This window comes from Lactuca sativa, chromosome 1 (assembly GCF_002870075.4).
Source record: "Lactuca sativa cultivar Salinas chromosome 1, Lsat_Salinas_v11, whole genome shotgun sequence".
NCBI classification, from domain to species: Eukaryota; Viridiplantae; Streptophyta; class Magnoliopsida; order Asterales; family Asteraceae; genus Lactuca; species Lactuca sativa.
In genome coordinates this window covers 70005824-70030405 of record NC_056623.2, presented here as the reverse complement: position 1 = coordinate 70030405, position 24582 = coordinate 70005824, and the positions used below count along the sequence as shown (strand labels likewise).

General features: G+C 32.6%; 3 protein-coding genes across 3 annotated transcripts; all 3 read right to left on the bottom strand.

Annotated features, from left to right (window-relative positions):
- Positions 1 to 1093: 1093 nt before the first annotated feature.
- On the bottom strand, positions 1094 to 4478 carry LOC111916593 (uncharacterized). Its single transcript, XM_023912255.3, has 13 exons — positions 4366 to 4478; positions 4109 to 4235; positions 3778 to 3970; positions 3616 to 3696; positions 3159 to 3265; positions 2956 to 3016; positions 2800 to 2859; positions 2620 to 2694; positions 2391 to 2510; positions 2234 to 2288; positions 1969 to 2094; positions 1647 to 1876; positions 1094 to 1450 (listed from the first exon to the last, which is right to left on the bottom strand). The coding sequence occupies exons 2-13, from the start codon at positions 4138 to 4140 to the stop codon at positions 1427 to 1429; spliced, it is 1164 nt and encodes a 387-aa protein (XP_023768023.1). The 5' UTR covers positions 4141 to 4235; positions 4366 to 4478; the 3' UTR covers positions 1094 to 1426.
- Positions 4479 to 8477: 3999 nt separating this feature from the next.
- Positions 8478 to 9136, bottom strand: LOC111916592 (major allergen Pru ar 1). The gene is made up of 2 exons (XM_052770931.1): positions 8884 to 9136; positions 8478 to 8811 (listed from the first exon to the last, which is right to left on the bottom strand). The coding sequence occupies exons 1-2, from the start codon at positions 9065 to 9067 to the stop codon at positions 8525 to 8527; spliced, it is 471 nt and encodes a 156-aa protein (XP_052626891.1). The 5' UTR covers positions 9068 to 9136; the 3' UTR covers positions 8478 to 8524.
- Positions 9137 to 9591: 455 nt separating this feature from the next.
- Positions 9592 to 11686, bottom strand: LOC111916591 (protein VAPYRIN). The gene has a single exon (XM_023912252.3). The coding sequence runs from the start codon at positions 11550 to 11552 to the stop codon at positions 9942 to 9944; it is 1611 nt and encodes a 536-aa protein (XP_023768020.1). The 5' UTR covers positions 11553 to 11686; the 3' UTR covers positions 9592 to 9941.
- Positions 11687 to 24582: the final 12896 nt, after the last annotated feature.

Genomic DNA, 24582 nt, shown 5'->3' with positions numbered 1-24582 from the left:
AATGTTGGAACTATCAATCACATGTTTCTTTGGGTTGTTACAGTTAGTTGTTTCTGTTACAGTTAGTTAAGGCTTGAATTAGTGGTTCATTAAAGCATTCCCCATATAGTATATATATTGCTTCCAAATCATTATTATGGATTTGAGAGAATAATACAATTTTCAATTTTCTCATTTCAAATTCTTGTTATAGTCTCTTAACATGAATTATTACCAAAAATATATGGGTGATACTATATGTATCAATCATTCAGATATAAAGTAAAACACACAATCACTCATTCATTTACACATGAGAGGTACAAATAATAATTGGGGTGCGAAATAAATACATATATCCATATATAATACATATTATTTATCATGTTGCTTTCAGAGTAGTTATTTGATCACATATCATTTTTTTTATCCACAGAAAAAGAGAATGGAATTTCAAATTTTGTGTCAATCTTGTTCCTTTGAGATCAATGGGTTCTCTCTATCGAGCCATCTCACTAAATCAATACAATTGGTCTTCAAGGAAGGAAATCTCATAAACATCGAGAAATAGATTTGGTGGTTAATCATTGTGTAACTTGATCACAAACCCGGGATCATAACACATACCTGTGGCAATTGAGCAAAATCCAAATGTGAAGATGGACCATAATCACCATATATATTATCGATTCAAGCAATACGTCAAATAAGGAAATACTGCAGTTGCAGCCCTTACGTTTCACAAGTTATAGTTTGCCATTCAAAAGTTGCTATTGAATTTACCCTTTCATGTCTTAAATTGACGATTCTAGAATTAAACAATTTTGGGCTGGCATTTTTGTGAATCGTATAAAGGGTTGATGTGTATTTAAGATTCACCTCTCACATAATACTTGTGGACATGACCACAAGCTATAAGAGAAAAATAGGAAAATAAATTGATTTTGCATCAATTATTTCATTCAAAAATTATTTTCCAAAAATATATTTAGGAGGGAAATTAAGGCAAAGTAAAAGAAGATTTTATTGTTCTGTTTTCTAATCTTTTCCTTTTAGTTTGATAAGAAAGTGAATGAAATGAGGAGAAAAGTTGTATAAAATTTTATAATAACAAAAAGACCATTCTATTTTACGTTAATTTATACGTTTCTTACCATTACAAAATATTAGAAGGTATATTATACATTTATCAGTTTTCTTTCCCTTTTCCTCCAACTCAAAAACAGGAATAAGATAATCATTTCTTTTTTTCTGATCAATAAGAAAACCTGAGTTTTTTTTTCTCTTAATCTATAAATTTGCTAACAAATGACATTGCTACATACTTCTCATAATAAAACAATAAAAGCTGATACATACTTGTCTCTCCTCTTCTCCTTTCCTTTTCTTCAACATTGTAGACAAGAAAGTGAGTGTCGATATATTCCTTCATCTTTGAATATATTTCTTACAAGTTAATTGGAGGACTTCCCTGATTTTCCACAAGAAAAAGAAAGTAATGTATGTAAGTGGCTAAATGCCCAAAAAACCAACCTACATTCATTTATTCTTTAAAATACAATGCCTTTACAAGAAAAATATAAAAAATACTAAGATGTAATTATAAAGATTTGAAATTAGGATGTTATAACAAAACAAATAAATGAAAATACGTTGCTGTTTTTTACCTTAAAAAGAAGATCATAAGCAATATGTTCCCAAGGTAGTGAAATGGACATGAGGCAACATTTAAGGGGTAGCTTCCTTCCATCTGAATTTCTTGTTGAAGACATAACTGCAAACACGTTCTTTGCTGCCACCTCAGCAACAGATGCAGCTTGTCGAACCATTGCACCAATCTTAAATCCTCTTGATATATGTAAAGGCGAGTGAAGACCAGATTCATCTAGACTTTGATCTAGAAAGTAGAACCACCACATTTTATGTCACAAAACAATAAAGAGTCAAATAAATTCTTCTTTTTTTTTTAAAAAAAAATATTATTTATACCTAAAACACCAGAAACTGCCACCTCAACTTCCCCACGACCTCCAGGACCTTTCATGTATATCCTGTCTGTTTTTTTGCTATGAGAAAGACCAAAAGGTAAAAAGCTTCCAAATCCAGATTTCCCAACTGTAAAGATTTAAAAATAAAGAAGATGAAATTGTTGCATATGGTTGATATTTGTGCAATCTTTACTATTTTTATAAAGAAAATAAAAAAGTGTACATCGAGTGAGAGAATTGAGTTAATAAAGGTATTTTATATTTACCATCATAAGCTTCACGAACCATTTGATAGCTTACAAATCCTGAGAATAGAGTAAGCTGTGATTATAAATTACAACCTTATTAGATTTTACAAGAAACCCCCACAAGATATCTGAATGTCACTAAACGACAACTAAAATTTAAATAATAACACCAAACCTTTTTTGGAGTAGAATTTTCCCTCAAGCCACTATCTTCTAGAAGCTTTTCACTAGGAAATGCTGCCCCTCCAACTGCATTTAGAACCACACAGTAGCAATGGTCTGCATCAGTCAAAACCTGAAAAAGAAAAGAAAAAAAGATTACATATATATTCTTATAAATGGTCATACATAATATAAAATGATAATACTAAAATCAAACTTTTTATAGAGCCTATAATGGTTACCATGGCTTCGAAAGTAGAATCAAAGTCATCAATTGCAAAACATATATCTGGATATGCTGGTGTTGTTTCTACTTCCTGTATAAAGAAATAAACAACATTCCATGTAAAAATGATGAAATGTGATCAAAATTGAAAATAATATAAAGTATAAACAACATGAAATTTGATAATATTGTTTGCCTTTCGGGAGTCTAAGTGAAAATGGACACGGCTAGGAGATGCATAGACTTTCTTCACAATCTGAAAACACATCCAAAAAAATGTCTTACAACAATTTCTAAATACAGAAATGTAAAAGGACTTACAAAAATGATTTAAATAAAGGATCTATGTTACCTTGTATATAGGAGATGGTTGTGTTTGTTGATTACTTTGATGATTCTGAATAGACTGATGACTGAAAGAACACATGCATATTATTTAGAACGAAAAAACTAGTGAAATATAATAAATAAAATTTAAGGTTGTTATTCAATTCTAGGCCAAATTGCAAAAGTAAAATTTACATAAAATGGTAATAAAAGTAAGCTTAGATTTACCTGCAAATTGCCACTGTTATACTATATGAAGTGTGGGCAATTAAATTCAGGTATAATGAGCGCCTCCAATCTATATTCAATGTGATCCCTCCAACTAAATCATCCAACTGTCAGCGAATTTATATATTGGGTTAAACATAAAGAAATAGTGATATACTTTGATTGATTTGTTTATTATAGCACCCCACTTTCATTTTTTCTTATTAAAGAATTAACCCTAAAAATATCCACCCATTTATAGCATTTTCACTGTTACAAATGCATAGATTTTTCAAAAAGATAATGTCCTTATAAGAAAAAACTTGTAAGTATAATGCTATAATAAGGAAAAAAAAGAGAAAGTAATAATGTAATAGAAAGAAAAGAAAGTATATGTAGGATGATATGATACACAAATAAATGAAAATGGGTTGCTATTTGTTGCATTTAGCTTAACTAGTTTTGTTGGTTTATTTACCTTAGTATCCCACCTGCGTACAAAGTAAGAAGACTTTCTTCCAAAATTATCATTGGATCCATACCCATGACCATGAAAGCTCTGAAATTAAAAGGTGTAGAATCATGGACAAATTATTGAATTTGTATTTTCTTTTTGCTGCATGAAGTTAAGGCAAAATACCATTTCTCTAACAAAGAATAAAAGATCATCATCTTGTTGTTCCTTTGACTCCCTCCCACCAATGAAATATGAATCCAGAACATCATGCCAAAACTTTTGATCCACTTCAACATCAAAAGTATCTTGTGAAATATCTACTACGGTTTTTCTTAATAAATTTGAATGTTCCTTCACTATACTCAACAATTCACACCTAAAAGATAAACATTACTTAGATTCGACTTAAATTAAAACATGAAAAAGCAACTATCAGGATTAATGAATTTGAAGACCTGGGTTGAAGGAAAGAGAATGAAGAAGGAACGAATGAATGAATTAACTGTTTGCTTACCTTGATTGGGGTTTCCTTCCAACACCTAGCATTTTCTGTTTGTCGATTGAACTGTTTTTGAAGTTCAGAAGTGTAATAATAAATTCAATCTCCGATGGATGAGGAAAAGCTAATCGTGATGTGGAATCTGAATTAGGTACGAAATCAATAAACTTTATACAAACCACAGATCAAAATAAGGTCTACTAAATGCATAACGGAAAAGGTTCGATCAAAAGTGAAATGTATATAAATAACTGAATATATATGTAACCAACCTGAGGAACAATTGTTCTCAACGATTACTTTACATACGTACGTAAAAGAAGATATATGCAAACCAATCCCCAACGACGCATAGAACAAATGCACCAAGATATGCCCACCAAGGTTTTTCTTTAATCATATGTATCCATGTGGGTGGGTGTTTGGACACCAAAGTGAAAAATCACGTGAAAGTCGATTATGGGGTGTTGTATGATGTGATAATTAGATGTTGAATAACCAATAATATAAAGGTACATAAGAAGCTATAGTGGAAGCCATAGATTTACTTTTTCGCCATTGCTTCCGGCATGGTATATCGATTGTTTATTTGGGTTCAAAATTCAAATAACCTGCGTTCCATTTGCTTCAAGTCTATTCTGATAATTTATTTGTCATTTTTAGATCATTTTAGAGGAAAGTTAAAATAGCATATTGGATTGTAAAATACATTAATTAATGACAATTATTATCATAATTAATTGTAAAATGCATTAATTATAAGGAATATTACCATAATTAAAAAATATTACCATAATTAAATGTAAAATTATATGTGCTATTGAGTCGTACATGTTAGAAAATCTCTTTTTGTTTTATAAAGTAATATTATGAAGGTTTTTAGGGGCGGAGCTAGGATTTTAAAATAAGGGGGGCATACATCGATGTCATGATTTTAAAATAAAGGGGACATGCATTTGTAATACGATCGAAAACATTTCTCTACGATCACGAATCAAATAACCAAATTTTAACACTTAAATTTGACATATTATTTTTTCATGTTCACATTAATTGGTTCTTCAACATTACTAGTCTTTTACGTTGTTGGCGTGTGACATATTCGCTATTATTATTATTATTATTATTATTATTATTATTATTATTATCATTATCATCATCATCATCATCGAGATACAATATGGATAATGAAAATTTTCTTTTTGTTTCGGAAAAAACTAGTGGCTTTTTAATTTCTCTTGATTAATCATTTCATTACAAAAAAACAAATCACTAATAATAAAAACATTATTAATTATAAATTACCAAAAAATTAAATTACCTTGCTTGTTATCGATCAAAAAACTTAACATTCTTGCATTGCAACAACATTTAAAGATAAAAATTGAAGCCGACGATTTTAAAAACTAACAATGGAATCTTAAAAAGTTTAGATGGTTGGCCATAGTTAAAAGAAATTGGACGGTGATTTTAATTCTTATCCCCTTATACCACTTATATTGAATTTAAAGAAAATGGGCTTGTAATTAGTTATTTAGGTGGGCCAAAGCAAGTTTACTTCACATTAAAACACGTGGGGTTAGTGGGGGCAAGACACCCGGTAGCCCCGGTATTGTCTCCGCTCATGGCTGGAACTTTATTTATGAGGTGCAAGTCTTCATAAACACCTCAATCGGATAAAACATTAAGAAAAATTGACATGACCCTCACTAGGGGTGAGTGCGGTGCGATTCGGTGCGGTTATTAGCCAAAACCTCACCACTAACGGCAAATGCGGTTAATCCATTTTCAAAACCGCATGGTGCGGTTACTTTTGCGGTGCGGTTAGGGAGTTATTTTTGCGGTGCGGTTTTGTTTTTCAGTGTTGCGATTATTAACCGCATGGATTTGGTGCGGTTATTTTGTGTGGTTTTTAACCACAATTTAGAGCTCAAATAGTTTTAAGAGTTCAAACATATTAGTTGTAATAATAAAAAAAACCATAATGTATAAGTCAATTAAGTATTTAACTTAAACCACAAACAACTAATATCTTAAAAACGTCAAATCAATAGTAATTAACAATAAATATCTTAAAATTGTCTAATTTCATCCTTTTTATAAAGTTAAGCATAAGAAAAAACCAACACTTTTGTCTTCTAGTATTTTATCTGTCTTTCATTCATGAAACTTGTCTTATTTTTAATATTTAATAAATTAATAATTGATAAAAAAAATTGTATATAATATATGCGGTACGGTTTTTTTTGCGGTTTCTGGAAACTAATAACCACACCGCACCGTAAATTTACGGTTTTTGAAAAACAGAAAACCTCACCATCGGTTTTTATTGCGGTTGCCGTTTTTGCTCACCCCTCCCTCACCATAAGTTTTGGGCCCTTACAAACCAAAGCAGCTTTATTTTATTTATTTGTAAAAGATGGTATTTCAGTTTTTTACTTAGCCTCTTTTTTTTTTTTTTTTTTTTTTTTTTTTTTTTTTTTTCATTTGTTGTTACACTCCCATTCAATTTGCTAAATATTATTTTGTGGTTTTTTTAGATTAATTTTTTTCCACACATCATTTTATGTGTTTTTCCATTTTATTAAATTTCACATAATATTTTAATATAATAATCCCTATACTAATAAAAGAGTAGCTCTTTTGCCATGTATCATCATATTAGACATTTTAATTAATGTGTTGCCACTTGTCAATTTATTAGTTTTCCATTTTAAATTTATTAGACATCCTCATTAATGTGATTCTATTTTAAATTTAAAATTTAAAATTATTGTTTTCATTAATTCACAAATAAAAAATATCTAATATATATTAAAAATTAATTTTATATATTTATTTGAATCAATGATTATAATTTCACATAACTAACAAAAATATCTCTTAAATTAATAATTTATTTAAAATAACTTATTAATAATTTTAAGTTTTTACTATAAAAATTTAATTAATTTTATAACTGTGGTTCCTACGGGTTATAAACTAGTTATAATAAATGTAGTAATAAATGAATATCAATATCACTAATAAACTTATCTTTTAATTTCAAAATTCTCAAAATTAAAGTTCATTAATTTCTTTTATTTATTAAATTATTTATTTAAATTTGAAAGATAAAAAACATTTCCATTATAATAATTTATTATTTTTCTTATTTTCTTATAAATTTAAAGCTTTTAAATATTTTGATATTTATATTTAATTATTTTTTAAAATTAACACATATAGTATATGAGTTTCACAACTAATTTTATTTATTAACAACTTAAAAAAGAGCATAAGCTTTTACATCCTTCATCATAGTTTTTTCTCTTCAATTAAAAAAGATATGAAAATCAAATCAAATTATATTTAAATGTATGAATAAAAAAACTAAATGAAAATATCACCTTCCATTTGTAAAATCAACTAATCAAGTCGTGAGATGGAGTAGTAAGACTAGTCTCATTCGTGACGTGAACTATGTTTAGTCACCATTAAATACATGCATTTAGTAAGAAAAATAAAATGCCGAGCTCCACACCCGCATACTACTTCTCTGTCCTTTACCGTATTCAACAGCTCCAATTTTTTTAATTAATTTATTTTTTCTCGTTTTCAACTCTAAATAACCAACGTCGGTTTGGTGAAAATGGAGGCAAGGAACAAGGAATGTATCGGCGTTCGGCAGAATGGCTAATCAATCACTCATATGCATGTGCTACCGGTCAAAACCTTTAACTGCATCATACGTTAGAGAACTGAGATTGACAAAAATCGTAACTGCAGTTTGAGCCTTAGGGTTGGGAATTGAGCAACGATTTTGAGGTAAATTTGTACTTTTCTATATAAGTTATGGAAGTAATGTTAGCTTATATGTGGCCCCGAGTCGATTCGTTGAGAGATTTTGGATTAGTGTGGCTCAGTCGCCGGTAATTTTGACCACTCCCTTAGTTGGATGTTGAGCCTAAACGGGAAGAATTGAGGTTGCACAGGTATTTGAGTAGCCAAGGGAAGATTAAGGTAAATTTGAACCCTGCGTATACAATTTGTTTCATCAAGCTTATATGGAATTTGTAAATTCCAGTTTAGATCTTCATTGTCCATATCAAGATATCTATTTTCTGCAAGAAGAATGTGAAAGCAAAATAAATTCAATTTATTCCCATTGAGTGTTAAAAGTGAATCCATAGGTGTGTCATACGATTCATATCTCTAATTCTTTTTAAAATCCAGATTTATGATCGGTTCCTTCAAATATCAATAAGCAATGCAAGTAAACATCAATTCTTTCTTCAAGCCCTATTTGTCTTCTACAACACAAATCTTGCATTCTCTTACTATATCAAGAAACACTTTTTTAAGTCAAACTTTATTGATGATGTGATGTTTATTTCAAGAAAACACTGTGAATCTTAAAAATGCCAAACATGGCTACAACAATGAGAATCTTCAAACATATGCATCAGGGTTTTTGAGGAGGTAGCCTTCCACAACCTTGTAAAGCCCTAAAACCTTTTCTTTGCCTGCATTTAGTTCTTCTTCCTTGAGTTCAAAATCACCATGGGTGTAAATAGTTGTGGTCATTTTTGCAATGGTGCCATTATCAGGTGAACCCTCAAACTTAATATCATAAGACACCTTTTCAATCTTGTCTGATATGCCCATACCTTCAATCAAACTATACTTGTATGTGAATGTCTTCTCATTCACTTCATCTATTTCGTGCTTCACAAAACCTACATACAAGAATTTAATTAGACACAAATATTTGCCACTATTAATAGATATTGGATCAGATATAAGTTTACCTCCTGCAAAGTTAATCTGCTTAATGCTTCCAGCCCCACCATCACCTTTGATAAACTCAACACTTTTAATAGCATCTGGCAAGAGTTTTGGCATCAAATTGTGGGAGTCGATAATTGAGGCCTTGAAAATTCTTGATGGAGATATGGTGGAAATGTGTTCATCGGTATATGTCAAGACACCCATGGTTTTTGAAGGCTAAAAGATTGTTAATTGCTGATTTTGAGAATGTTGTGAGTATGGAGATTAAATGATGATGTGGGTATTTATAGGTTGAAGCTAGAGAAACTGTTTTGAGTACATTTGAAATTGGTAGAGCTTTGAGGGATTGTATTTTGTGCAAGTGTAATGGTACCTTGCATTGTGAAGGTCATATGTTTGCCAAAATTCTATTTCTTGTCCACATTTCAAATATGCTCAGGTAATAAACCTTGTGAATCAAACAAAATCAAGAATAATCTCACTAAAAACAAAATTTGTGAATATATTGATTAATTTTTTTGAATTTGAAATGGCATATCCTTCATAGATACAAGATATATCATTGTATGATCGCATGATGCAAATCGAGCTTGATTCAAGAAAGCAGACATGAGATATAGAGTTCCTTACAGATTTCAGTTCACCATGTGAGTATGTTATATTTTTCTACATATTTGTCTCACTAACCCATTTTATAATCTTTATATGCTTAAGGTAGTTATGTAATCTTAAGGTAGAACACAAATCTTATGTTAACAAGAAGAAACTAATGTTGGGAAATTTAGCACTTCTTTTAGAGTGTTTCTCAAATCTGGAGATACAAATTCAAACACACGTTTTAAAGGAATGAAAATACAATATTTTTAGTGTAGCAATAATTGTATACGCCCAAATTTCAATTTTACACATTACACACAAATCTAATCAATATTACAATATGATCTTGGCGAGATATCAAGAATCATACAATACAGCCATATGAATTTTCAATACTAACTAACACAAGAATGAACACTTTACGAATTTACCCCTGCCAATAATAATAAAAATACTCAATCACCCAAGTAAAAAACCCATTTTAACTAACCCTAGCTAACGGTGAACCACTGTATCCAAAACTACCACGAACAACTTTTGCTCGTGTAGTCCTCTTCTTTATTGTCTCCTTATCCAATCTCCCGCCAATTTTATTCCCAAAAGCCGGTAAACTTTGACTGACCTTTTTGACTTCATCCCTATTAGCACCTCCATTAATAAGTATTCTTATAACTCCCGCGTAATTCAACGAATCCGCAATTTGCATAGCTGTCACACCCTTATTGGTTCTCGCCTTAACATCCGCCCCTTTCTTCACCAACAATTCAAGCACATCAACATTCCCAGATTCAACTGCACAATGCATAGCAGTGTACCCATCTTCATCTCTCGCATCAATATTAACACCCTTTTCAATCAAAACCCGAACCACATCCGTATGCCCTTTAAACGAGGCCCGGTGCAACCCCGTCCACCCGTGCTGATCCACCCCGTTAATGGCGGCACCACCATCAAGTAACCGATTAATCGCTCTCACCTCCCCTTTCCTCGCCGCCACACTCAGCCTATCACCCAACCGGAGCACATCAAACAACCGCGTGTGCCCATGCTCCGCCGCCACGTCATACGCCGTTTTACCTAATTTGTTCTTAATGTCCTTATTACACCCCTTTTGTAACAGAAGCTTCACCATGTTATCGTCTCCGAGGGCGGCGGAGATGTGTAACGGAGTTTCGTTATCGGAATTTCCGATATCGACCTTTGCTCCGGCGGCCAGGAGGACTCGAGCACAGTCTCGCCGCCGCTCCTCCACCGCCAGGTGTAACGCGGTGTTCCCGTCTTTCATAAGGGAGTTCACATTCGCACCTCGGAGCAAAAGAAGCTTCAAAACATCCACATGACCACCACCTGCGGCTAAATGAACCGCACCCCATGTGGATGACTCAAACCGCTCGATGCTAGCTCGGTGAGCCAGTAACAGCTCGACAATCAAGGTCTCACCCGAGCTAGCCGCGGACTCGAGTGGGGTCGACCCGGACCAGTTTCGACACTCGACGTCCGGGTCGAACTCAAGTAACACCTGGACTAAATCGGGTCGACTTTTGGAAACCGCTAAATGGAGTAACGATTGACCTTCCGAGTCAACCGAGTCGACCGCGTTCCAACTCGGATCACTCTTTTCTAAAACCTCGCGAATTTCATCTATCGACCCGTTCTTCACAAGTCGGGTCATCACCATCGACCCGACGAACATTACCCGTATGGCGCTATCCAAAAAAACTTGTTTTTTACGGGTTGTGAACCAATCACTCGGGACCGAATCATGGGTCGAGGTTGGGTTTTTAGCAGAAGCACCGGGGACCACGACACTGTGTAGCAAGAATGAGTCGTCAGAGTAAGGAAACGAGCCACCCCTCGGGAGAGATGAATCTTGAAAATCGTATGTGATTTCGATTGTAACGGTTGTTAGTGGGGAAATGATCCCGGATTGTGGACGGATAGTGTAACGTGATTTGTTCATTGGTTGTAAACGGAAAGCTACGGGCATTGTGTACATGACGTTTCGTAATGTGAGTTGACCATAACACCTTTGACCTTGTTCGATCCGTATTGCAACCACATTTGATGGCTCTAATGTTATTAACCTGTCCATGGTGTTCTAAGTTCTAATGGTGGTTTTGTAAAGATGGAAGAAGAAAGATTTGTGGAAAAGAGTTTGAGTGGTATGTAAATAGAAGGGTTACTTTACTTAGAAGAGTGCCGGCTATCATTAGGGATTCTTTCCAATTCCAAATGGTGGTGGAAATAACAATGTTGAATTGTTGTATTAGGTGTACCTTTTGTTCCCATACCATATATGTCACTTTCATCAACGTGTGTTGTACTTAGTGGTGGATGCAAGGTTTTTAATTAGGGTGTGTGCTTTCATTAAGGATATATATTTGTTTGTATACGTATTATAGCATTTTGTTTTTGTTTTTTTCTTTCTATTGATGTGTACTCTTAATATTTGATGTTGGATGTCATTTTGATAGTCATAATAAATGTTTTTTACGACTTCTTTTCCACATTATTTTGCATATTTAATAAAATAAATCAACCGATAGAAATTAATAAAAATTATATTTATCTACGCTATAATTATAGTCATTCTAATCGGATACTGGACATAATGTTAGTGTCATGTAAACTTATTCGAACAAATTTTGTCATATTTCATGTCACATTTGACATCATGATTTCATATCAATTTATCCGGTTAAAACCTATCTTTTATAGTGTAATGAAAAATAAAATAGACAAAAAATAAGAACCTATTGAATACAATTTTAAAAAATGTGTATTATTCATTTGATGACATTGACCTAATCCAGAAAGACCAATAAGTTGTGGGAAAAAATGTTTGAAGAATAATAACAAAAGGAAATCACCTAATACATTCTGAAAAGCTAAATGAAATAGTAAAAAAAAAAATCATCCTATTTGTTGAGTAGAATATTTAATCTGTATCTTCTTGGGTATTATTATATATTCGAGTTCTTACAATGAAAGGGATGGGTGATTTTGAAGATTTTTGGAATTGAAAGCCAACCTAAGTGACAAAGGTTGGGTCAAAAAACAGGTTAAAACTTGGGGAATGATGTCATAATTTTTGTTATAGATATTTGAGACACTTGTCTTATGTGTGATGTTTCATTGTTTCGATTGTAATCCAAAATGTTAAAAAAGATAATTCCAATGAAGGGACTAAATTTGTGGATTTGGAATTATAATATCCACATTTTATATTTGGCAAAAAAACGAAACTATTGTCCTATATTTGTTACATATTGTTACATAGGTCACAATTTAATTGGGTCAAAAAGTAGAAAAATATTTAATTTCTAATATGGTTATATAGTTATAATATCCATTTACATATTTCGAACAAAGTATAATATCAAACTGGGGGAGTAATGAATGAGGCAATTTTTACACTTTTTGAGTCAAAAAAAGAAGTCTTAAATCACTCTGGTACAATTATTCACACCTCAAAGTGTTGGGATTCACTATTATTTAAAAAAAAACAAAACAAAACAAAAAAAAAAAAGCCTTATACAAACGCCATATATAATCTGATTTGGCAAATTTTAATTTATAAAAAGCGATTCTCAAAATATAAAATAATAAATAATAAAAAAAGTAAAAAATATATGGTATACGTTAATTTGTTTTGTACAAATTAAAACATTCGATTTCTATTAAATAAACCAGACTCTATAATTTATTTTCAAAACTTATATGCTTCAGTTTCAAATAAGAGCGGATGCAAGTGGAGCTCTATGGGGGTCGGGGGAAGTCAAGGTGCCCCTAATGAGCTGATAACTTTTACATAGAATATATATATATATATATATATATATATATATATATATATATATATATATATATATATATATATATATATATATATATATATATATATATATATATATATATATATATATATATATATATATATATATAGGTTTAGACTCTATGGAAAACAAAAAAACTCTAACAATCATTAAAATACATAAAAAAAATACTTATAGACCCTAAAACTTTTTTTTTGAATTTTTTTATCAAAAAATCGCAACTTTTATGTCAAAATCGTTGAAAAAAAATTAAATTTTTTTTTTACAAAAAAAGAATGATTTTTTATTTTTTTTCAGCGAAATTATAAAAAATGCTGCGATTTTTTGATAAAAAAAATTAAAAAAAAGTTTTGTGATGTCTTAGTATTTTTTTTATGCATTATTATGATTTTTAGGGTTTTTTTGTTTTCTAAATAACCTTTCCCTAGTGGTCTATAAGGAGTAAGATCAAATGAGACATCAAAAAAGTTAAGAACGCGAGAACAAGTATATTCATGTGTGATTCCATTATTCATTAGTGGAGAAATAATAATTTTTTATGCCTTTAATTTCAATTGAAGAGAAAAAACATATTAATATTGATTGTGTGTAAAAATTTATCATTTCTCCACAAATGAATACATGAAATCACAAATGAATATACTTGTTCTCGCATTCTCAACCTTTTAAGTGTTCTCATTATATATATATATATATATATATATATATATATATATATATATATATATATTGATGGGTTTTGGTCATAAGACATCCTATGTGCTCATACAAACCCTAAAGCTCGGATCTAGGTTTCTCTATTGTACATACTTTGAATCCAAGACTTTGAACCCTAATACTAGCATATGGAAATCAGAATTCACATGAAAATAGGTTTAAGAACATACCTTGATTGTTATATAGCAATAACAATCCAATTCCTCCTTGAATTGACCTTGGAAAGCAGAGAGTCACAAGTGTCACTCCTCTAATGGCTTACAAACACCATAAGCAAGTGGAGAAGGTATAAGGAGAGAGGAGGGAGGTTAGAATTCGTATTTGGGACTTCTTGGGAAGGGATACACGAATTCATAACCCTAGGGGTGTTTATATAGGTGTAGAGATAGGGTTTCAGTCATTATCCTTATCTAGTTGATTATCCATTAAGCAACCAATAAGATAATCCTTGAATCCTTATCATACTCGAATTCTAAGGCTTTCCAACCTTAAATTCGTTCACCACCCTTATAAGATAATCCTTACCTTATTTTGTAACTATCACATAATTACAATTCAGCCCCTCTAGTTTAATTAATTACACTTGATCACAAAATTAATTCTCAATTAATTATTGACCAATATTAATTAAACAAATATGATTTCTCCTTTAATATATTATCCTTATAACATATTAATAAATCATAATAACCTCTCTCTCTATTTATTTCTCCAATTAAGTTGCTTTGGTGAAGGCAACCCAAAAGGACCATGCACCATCGGGTCAAGTACATACCAAAATAGTTATGGACTTAGACACTAATCCAACAGTCTCCCACTTGGATAAGTCTAACAACTATTCTGCGTATGACTTCGGATCCCGATCTGCAATCGTAGCTTTCCAAAGCCGCTGTCAACTCTGATCATATCAAATACGCGTGTCCTTAGATAAGGGATCATATATTCCTCCATTCTAGATATCATATGAGATATGATTTCAAATCATTCTCTTTTGTACTACTTCTCGATTTCTGATTTATGACGACTGACTAATTGAACAAATCAAATTAGCCCTAGCCCGGCCGAGCATTTACGTTTGTCATCACTAAACCATCGAGGGGCCCAAAGATATCGCTTTTATCCTACTTTGGATAAAAGGAACGGATAAACTTTGATACAATGCTTGCTTGTACTCACGCACCGAATCACACACAACAATATGTTTTATAACACCAAGTTACTGGTGCGTTTACATATTATCAATGTGCAACCGATTCGCAAGATACAACTCACACATCTCGGTTTCAAGAATATAAGATGTTATCGTCTCACCAATCACTCGTGATACAATCCATGGAGTGATCCAAGTGAGCTTGGGTTTAATCCAATGCTCAAATCATATTCATAAGCACTCATGAACGTTGCAGCAAACATTTGCTTATGTCTAATACTCTTTTAGACAATCCACACACCAATTCATGACAGTCTTCATTCATATCTACTTCCAACATATGAACGACTGTGGCCCGTTTGAATAATTCGATTATTCTTAATAAACTCAATTATTCTGGAAGTCAAAACATGCAAATGTGAAACACAAGAATAATACTAATCCCATATGGCCTCAAACCTTTGAGTATAAATAAAACTCCTTTTATTTATCACCATATCGATTACTCATTATTTGTCGTTTCGGGTAATCAACTTCTCACTTGAATTCCAACACTTGTCTCATGCTTCTAGCATGCACACAATGTTTACCTATGGTTCTTACTTTGTGAAATAGATCACATTGAACACGTTTCCAATCATTCTCATTTCACAACTCCAAATCCTTTTCATAAGTGAAAGAATATCAAATTCTTGCTTCTTATAGATTATGCCAGATTCTAACATTCTATGCAACTTATCCTTTCGTAATGTCACTGCACCAAAGTCACAAAGACTATTGCCAATGATATTACAAAGTCTTCTATCGGAGATTGTTACCAGACAATTCCATAGATGTGATGTCTCTCACTCAAGGTACTTTCTTTGAACACCCTTTTGCATAGAAGTTTCTAATCTAGTCATAGATTTCTCAATATTCAATTCCCAATATGGACACACTTCCATATGTTCCATATGACAACTCATTCTTAATAGAATCTTATCTATTCGTAATGATGTCGATACGGTCCATCCAATATGGAAACATTTCCATATTTTCCAATACTATACTTCCAACTTTCACAAGCGACCAATCTTCGTCGAACTTGGATTGTCCTTTGATAGTTGTTTAATTATTTTAGTCAAAACCAATTCTAGTCCCTTTTCCCTCTAAATGCGCTCGACATTTGGAAAATTTTAGAATGGTCAAACATTAAAGCATTTGCAATCGATCCTATACCCGAAGCGTATGGGACACAATGCATAATGTTTTATTTGCTATGTTCTCAAAATTCGAATTGTGAAGAGGGATGCCGTAATCATAATCGAAATTTTAAGAACACACTTTGTACCTTTGACTAATTTTATTAACATTTCTCAACCTAAACCTTTAGATCTGAAATGAAGCATAATATTCTCTCCCTTAATTATAGCAAAACAACTCTTCAATTATTGCAACTTTGCAAAGTATGACTCTTGGTTTCTATAATTAATATTGCTAATCTTGCAATACTTTCCTTAATAATCATAAAATCATAACTTTTATGCTCCCACTATCTTGATGATTATTATAAAACATAACACTTATGCTCCCACTAGCTTCGACATGTATTCATGAACATCTTAACTTTCAGAAACAATGCTTGTTGAATTTCTTAAGTTCATGTTTCTAATACTTAGTGCTTTGATAATCTTTTATCAAGGATTCTTTATACACCTTTGCCTTCGATAGTTCATATGTGTGTCTAAACAATTAAGACTAATTGCCAAACCTCACAATTCAAATTATGGAAAGGGATGCCGTAACCATAATTGAATTCGAGAATGCAATTTCACTATCTTCTTAAAATCTTTCTTAGTGAAAACATTTCCTCACAATCATTTTCATGAAGGAGGAAATCTTATGACACTTAGATTTTAAACGGTGTAAATGTTCCTATCCATGTGAATTTGTCAAAACCAACGTTTACGACAAATTCAAACTCATATGGACCGAACTATCTTAATCTTGATTTCTTGCCTTATGGTAGCACAGCTGCCCACCATGTCTTCCAAATAGTTAAACAGCTCACCCTTTCCTATCAATGTACCTTTCATTGATTAAGGTGCTTTGCCTTTTATGCGTTCAAAATGAGAACTCATAGAACTCACATGCATAATTAACTCGATTGGATTGGCACAGAATCAAAATAATGTCAACACGATAGGTTGTAAACCTCAACTCGTGTGCTAGTGATGATCGATAAGGTTTATTTGATTTGTTCTTGAAACCTTTCAAGACCATTAAGACTCCCACTGACTCCTTGACATATATGATTCTCTTGTCAAAAACCATTTATTGACAAACAAATATTCAAGAGTTAGTGTATCTTTTATCAAAACACTTCATAAATTGGTCCAAGTTGGTCTTTGTCTTATTCAAGACATCACAACTTTCCACATTTAATGAAAGTTACAAACCTTCTTAATACCTTTCACTCAATGTCACAATCTTAACTTTAAGACTTGTTATTGGAATGAAGTATGATTGACTTATTGATTTAACCATTTCTTCAATTCTCGATTCCTCTTCTTAGACATACAATTGTACTAAGACTCACTTAGAGGATCAATTGAGATATGGTTCTTAATCATTAAGACCTATCATAAAGCATAAAAGGTACTCTCCCATCTTCTTAGAATGGAGAAACTTTTATCTTTCTGCCTACTTGATTCTTCTTATTCGTTCTGCTATTGATCTAAACCCTTTAATCAATTCAAAATTACACTTAATCTTGTAAGTATAATCATATTTACTAAACCTTTAGTAAATCATGACGAATATCATTGTTACTCTTATGGTGGTCTTGATCAACACGCAACTCTGTGTACTTGATCTCCTAGTCCTTCACTTGACACTTTGTCAACGAATTGGTCTAATTTCCAAATATGAATTTCTCATTCATCATGCAACCAAGTTGCATGATTCCAAATTTCTGTCTGATTGAAACTTTGGGCGATGAGAAACTCTCCCTATTTGGTAAATTCTTGACATTTCCATAAATAACATAAACAAGAATCATATCCATTCGTTGTAGAAATATTCAAACATCGATTCTCATAATGATTTCATTGTAAGGAAATAAACAATTAAATAAATAAGTCAAACAAAATTTATTTTATTTATAAAAACAGCGGAAAACATTTGTCCTTACAATGCAAAATCCATTGAAAACTATGTACAAAAGAAAATTTCTAACAACTTTATCATAACTTTCTAAGCTCAAAAATTCAAGTCCATGCGATCAAGATCCATTCCTTGTGATTAGATTCTTCTTGCTCTTTTACCAAGCTTCCTTTCTTTTCACCGATCCTGCAAAACATTCAAATGCAATCATATCACATTATGTATTAAGAATCAATGAATAGGAACTTAATGGAGTTAGATAGTGGATTTTACCTGAAGTGCAGCCATACTCTTTGACTCTCCCATCTTTTGGACTCTTCAGGCTCTTGTGGCAGACTTGTATCCAACGCCCTTTCTTTTGGCAGCAAACGCAGGTCGGTTCTCCTAGAACGTCCTCGGAAGTATGGTCGGTTGACTTTCCCAACAAATGCGCTCCATTGCTTCGCCAAATCATTTCTGATTCAGCAGCAATGAGCATGCAAGTTAGGTCAATGAGGTTGTCGTCATGATTCATCATATAATACTTTCTTTTGAACTCATTATATGATTCTGGAAGTGACTGCAAAACCCAATTCACAGCCAACTCATTTGGGAATGACACACCCAACATTATCAACCTATCAATGTGTGATTTCATTCCTAGAACGTGGGCACACACGGGTTTACCATCTTCATGTTTCATTTCCAATAAGGCTTTAGTGATATTAAACCTTTCAATTCTTCGATCTTGTGGGTTGGGGAGAACAATAGGAGGAGGAGGAGGAAGTGAAGCATGATTTCTTGTTCCTCGATCGAATCGTGGAATATCATCTTCATGTGGAATGCTTGTTCCACGGGATTTGGGAAGACCATAGTTGTCGAACTTTGACATCTACAAAACGGGAGAAAAACGAATTCAAGTTAGTTGATAGATAGAGTCCTTAGTAAATCACCCAAATGAGATACTAAGGCTAGGACCCAACACAATATTCTACAACTCGGGAGAGGGATGCCGTAACCCTAATTGCAGAATATTTGAAGGTAAGTGAATGACGATTCACTAATTTCCACCACGAAAAACGAAAAAGAAATTTAAGTTTTAAATCTATGAAAACTCCTAGATCCTTTGAGATACATTGAACTTTCAATGGCATGTTTAAATCTCGATATGCCCCTCTTGTTTGTGACTGGGATGCCGAGGATCACAAAGCGGGTGTGAATAACCATGCAAACTTACATGGTGCCCTCACATGTTACAGTCACCTATTCGATGTGCCGGTAAACCACACACGCTCCACCGAACTATGACAAACATTGAGTCACCCTTTGCTACCTTTGCTTAGACCCATTTAGTGTGCCGGTTAACCACACACGCTCCACTAACGTCTTTGCAAGGGCACAAAGTGTAATTTCATGGAATTGCATCAATTCACTTTTGCCTAAGTAACTAAGATTGGGAATTTTGAAAAACATTTAGTTACTTTTATAATTCATTATACTTATAATGGAAGGTTTCGTCCTATCCTACCCGTTCGGCTAACGACCCTCCACTAGTCAAGAGTGCGGTGGGTAAGAGGGATACCCATTCAATCGCCATTTTATAGGCAATTTCCTTAAACACCCCTTATAGACCAGCTTCGTGAATGAGGCCTACTAACGGTAAGACTGACTTTTAGTTATACATATATATAATGTTAGACTTTTAATGTTATATATAGTATAGGGTGTATTTTACACTTTTAAAATATTAGGTGGTTCAATTTAACAATTATACCTTTAATTCACTTAAATTGTAAACCTAAACTTTTATGGATTTATTAAACTTCTTTTAATTATACACCTTAATTAATTAATAAAACCATAAGGGTGTGATTCGAACTTTTTCAAAACTATGCTAGGGTTTTAGAATTTAACATTCCTAATTAAACTTTTAATCAACTTTTAAATTCCAAAACTTGAGGGCAAGTTTTGAAACATTTCAACACATTAGGGTTTAGAATTTAAATATGCATCAAAATTAAACTATTTAATCAAAATTTAAATTCCAAAACTTGAGGGCAAGTTTTGAAACATTTTTTAAAACATCAGGGTTTCAACTATTTAAATTTCAAAACAACAAAACTTTTGGGGTTCAAATTTAAACTATAAAACCTAAAGGGTCAAATATGAAACTTTTCATAACAACAAGGATCAAATAACAAATAATTCAAATTAACATTTAATCACATAATTATCCATATTTGATGATTTCTTGCAAAATAATTTATCAATTTACTCAAAATAATTAATCAATTATCTTATAAGGAAACAATTATCCTATTAATTGATAAATATCTTCAATTAGATTAAAATTATAGTCAAATATATCATATAATCGGATTAATATTAATCTAACATGATAAGGTAATTATCCCAATGCATAAACAGCAAGAAATCCCGAGATAAGCACTGTCTGACGCACCGACTCGCCGAGTCACCCTCTGGAACTCGCCGAGTAGGGCTGACTCGCCGAGTCCAAGAGTGACTCGCCGAGTCAGGTCGAACAGTGAGGCCAAAACACGATTTTCAGTTACATCAAGCATCAATACAATAGAAACCAATCATGGCTCTGATACCACTAATGGGTTTTGGTCATAAGACATCCTATGTGCTCATACAAACCCTAAAGCTCGGATCTAGGTTTCTCTATTGTACATACTTTGAATCCAAGACTTTGAACCCTAATACTAGCATATGGAAATCAGAATTCACATGAAAATAGGTTTAAGAACATACCTTGATTGTTATATAGCAATAACAATCCAATTCCTCCTTGAATTGACCTTGGAAAGCAGAGAGTCACAAGTGTCACTCCTCTAATGGCTTACAAACACCATAAGCAAGTGGAGAAGGTATAAGGAGAGAGGAGGGAGGTTAGAATTCGTATTTGGGACTTCTTGGGAAGGGATACACGAATTCATAACCCTAGGGGTGTTTATATAGGTGTAGAGATAGGGTTTCAGTCATTATCCTTATCTAGTTGATTATCCATTAAGCAACCAATAAGATAATCCTTGAATCCTTATCATACTCGAATTCTAAGGCTTTCCAACCTTAAATTCGTTCACCACCCTTATAAGATAATCCTTACCTTATTTTGTAACTATCACATAATTACAATTCAGCCCCTCTAGTTTAATTAATTACACTTGATCACAAAATTAATTCTCAATTAATTATTGACCAATATTAATTAAACAAATATGATTTCTCCTTTAATATATTATCCTTATAACATATTAATAAATCATAATAACCTCTCTCTCTATTTATTTCTCCAATTAAGTTGCTTTGGTGAAGGCAACCCAAAAGGACCATGCACCATCGGGTCAAGTACATACCAAAATAGTTATGGACTTAGACACTAATCCAACATATATATGGTAGTTAATTAGGTTGGAGGGAGTGGTGTCATACTCCTTCATGAAACCACAGTGTTACGTAGGCGAAATATTAGCAATTACCACAAAAGTGTGATTTCATGTCACACCTAAGTAGTGGTGTCACACTCAATTTTTTTAATAATTAAAATTTTTATTTTTAATAAAAAAAAAAACCCGGGTTTGGGTCTATCGGGTCTTGGTAAACCGGAGTGGTTTCATGTCACACCTAAGGAGTGGTGTCACACTCATACTCCTTCATGAAACCACAATGTCACGTAGGCGACATATTAGCAATTACCACAAAAGTGTGGTTTCATGTCACACCTAAGAAGTGGGTTCCGAGTAATCCGGGTTTGGGTCCATCGGGTCGGGGTAAACCGGGTCTAAAAACTGGAACCAGTGTTTGGAACCGAAACCATTTTTAGGGCCGGTACCGGTTTTTGTGAAACGTTTAAAAGATGCATATCTCATTTGTTTCAATTCCGATTGACACATAGGTTTTTTCTAACATATAGTTTAGAGTTTATACATGATTCTAGACCATAAATTTGTCATTTTTAGTTTTATATTCATTGGCTTATAGTCCCCCAAATTCGAGATATCAAAGCTGGAAGTTTTTAGTTTTTCAGTTTTTTTGTATTCCGTAAATGTTTTAAAACATGCATATCTAATTTGTTTGATGTCGGATTGACATGTGGTTTTTTCCAACTTGTAGTTTACAGTTTGTACATGAGTTTAGACTATAATTTTATCATTTTTGGTTTAACATTCAATGATTTACAGTCCTCCGAAGTCGGGATATCAAAACTTAAAATTTTCAACTTTTCAGCTGTTTGTTTTTGTACATTGTGTTATGTGAAAATGTTAACACATGCACATCTCATTCTTTTAAAGTCAGATTGACATGCAGTTTTTTCCACAGTGTATTTTAGATTTTGTACATGATTTTAGACTATAATTTTATTAATTTGGTTTCATATTCAATGAGTTAGAGTCCCCTAAAGTCGGGATCAATATGAAAATTTTCAAAGTTCAACCCACTAAGTAGTAAGTAATTACCAAAAAATTCCGGTTTTTTCGGTTCTAAACACACTTTATCCGGTTCCAACCTACCCACTTTGATGTTTCCGGGTTTTCCGGTTCTAGACCCACTTTACCCGGAACCGAACCGGAATCGGTTCCTATATACCGGTCCGGTTTTCGGTTCTACAAAATCTCGTTAACCGGTTTTCGGGTTTTCGGGTCCGGGTCCATCCGGTCCGGGTTTGGATCCACTTTCATCCCTAGTATGGTGTATGGTTTATATATTTGAGTGAAATATGATTTTTCATGGTATTTATATTCTAAAAAGTTTTTACCAAATCACTTGGAGTGTGTGTTAGTTATGTAAAAATAACTTGTTTTCCGTAAAAAAAAATTCAATGAAAATTGAAAAGTAAGGAAACAATAATTATATTGTTTTCTAGAATTACATAAAACTTAAAAAACTAATAATTATTGTTTTCCATTCTTTTTCAACTTCAAAATGTTTCTAAATATAAACATATACACACCCATTTCCGCCCACACCAACACCCCGTTGCCCCGCAGAAAATAGTTTTATGTAACTAAAAGATGTTGGAAAGTGTGTCCAAGGTGATTAACTATTGGTAATATTTCTAATAATAACAGAGTCCTTTTGGGTTGCCATCAATACCCAAATTGAGTAGAATAAATAACGGAGAAATTTGTTTATTAATTATTATGGTTAATAATTAATTAGAAACTAATTGAAAATATATTTTGGGAATTAATTAACAATTTAATTAATTAAATGGTTGAATATTCATTAATCGATAGTTGGTTAATCAGGAATGTTCTAGAACCCTTATGGAATTAGGGTTGGATGAAAATCACCCCATCCCACATGGGAAAAGGAGTGAATTTCGTTGTTGGCCTCCCATCTCACATAGGAAGGTGTACAAAACCTAAGAAGGGATCCAAGGCTATAAATAGGACATTAAGGATTCCATTCTTCCTTGCACCTTGGCTTGAAGTTTCGTCAACTCTTCTTCCACTCCCTCTTTGGTACGATTTCTAACCCCTTTTAGGGTTTGTGAAATTGACCATTCTCCTAATTATTTTATTCCACTCTTTGGTGTCATTAGGTGTGATACCATTAGAGGATTTTGGTTTGGGTCCTCTCAACTAGGCAACTTCGTACAGGATCAAGATCTCAAGCATGTAGATCAAGGGCTACGAAAGAGGTATGTTTTCTTGTTTGTTTTTTATGTTTTCTAAGGTTGATGTAATTAGCATGAAGTCATAGATCCATAGGTTGCATGTACACTTAGGTATATCGTAGTTTCGATTTTTCTGCTACCTAGTTTAGAATGTATTTGATGTGTATAAAACCCAACAAACCTTAGGTCTTGCAAACCCTTGAGTATGGTACATATGTTTATGGTTCATATTTTACATGAGTTTAAAGTAGATTATTTTGCATGGGCCAAATCCTAACATTTGGGTCTTGCAATAACCCTAAAATACTCTAAGTATGAAACAACGATTGAGAGAAACAATGACTTGTGTGACGTTGTGAATTGATGACTGGAAATTTGTTAAGTCGATAATCAGCATTGCACTCTATTGTGAGAAACACTTTTTAATTCAAAATTTAATTTTATCTATTCAGCATGTGGTATAACAAAGCACTGTTTTTCAAGAGTGTGATATTCAGTGTGAAAGAAGGAAATGGGTTTTTATTTGAAATATATAACATACTGATTTTATATATGCGTATATGATGTCTAGCCCCTTTAACCCTTTGTATCTCACTACGATTCTCAACCTAACATGATATTTTGACATGATGTGTGAATAGTATGATCGTGA

Bases quoted from the DNA above. Each gene is read 5' to 3' on its own strand.
- LOC111916591 (XM_023912252.3), bottom strand. From the start codon at position 11,552: ATGGACAGGTTAATAACATTAGAGCCATCAAATGTGGTTGCAATACGG.
- LOC111916593 (XM_023912255.3), bottom strand. From the start codon at position 4,140: ATGCTAGGTGTTGGAAGGAAACCCCAATCAAG. The intron at 3,266-3,615 runs GTAAATAAACCA...ATTCGCTGACAG, and splicing joins TACGCAGGTGGGATACTAAG to TTGGATGATTTAGTTGGAGG. The intron at 1,451-1,646 runs GTAAAAAACAGC...GTGGAAAATCAG, and splicing joins CTTATGATCTTCTTTTTAAG to GGAAGTCCTCCAATTAACTT.
- LOC111916592 (XM_052770931.1), bottom strand. From the start codon at position 9,067: ATGGGTGTCTTGACATATACCGATGAACACATTTCCACCATATCTCCA. The intron at 8,812-8,883 runs GTAAACTTATAT...TCTTGTATGTAG, and splicing joins GCAGATTAACTTTGCAGGAG to GTTTTGTGAAGCACGAAATA.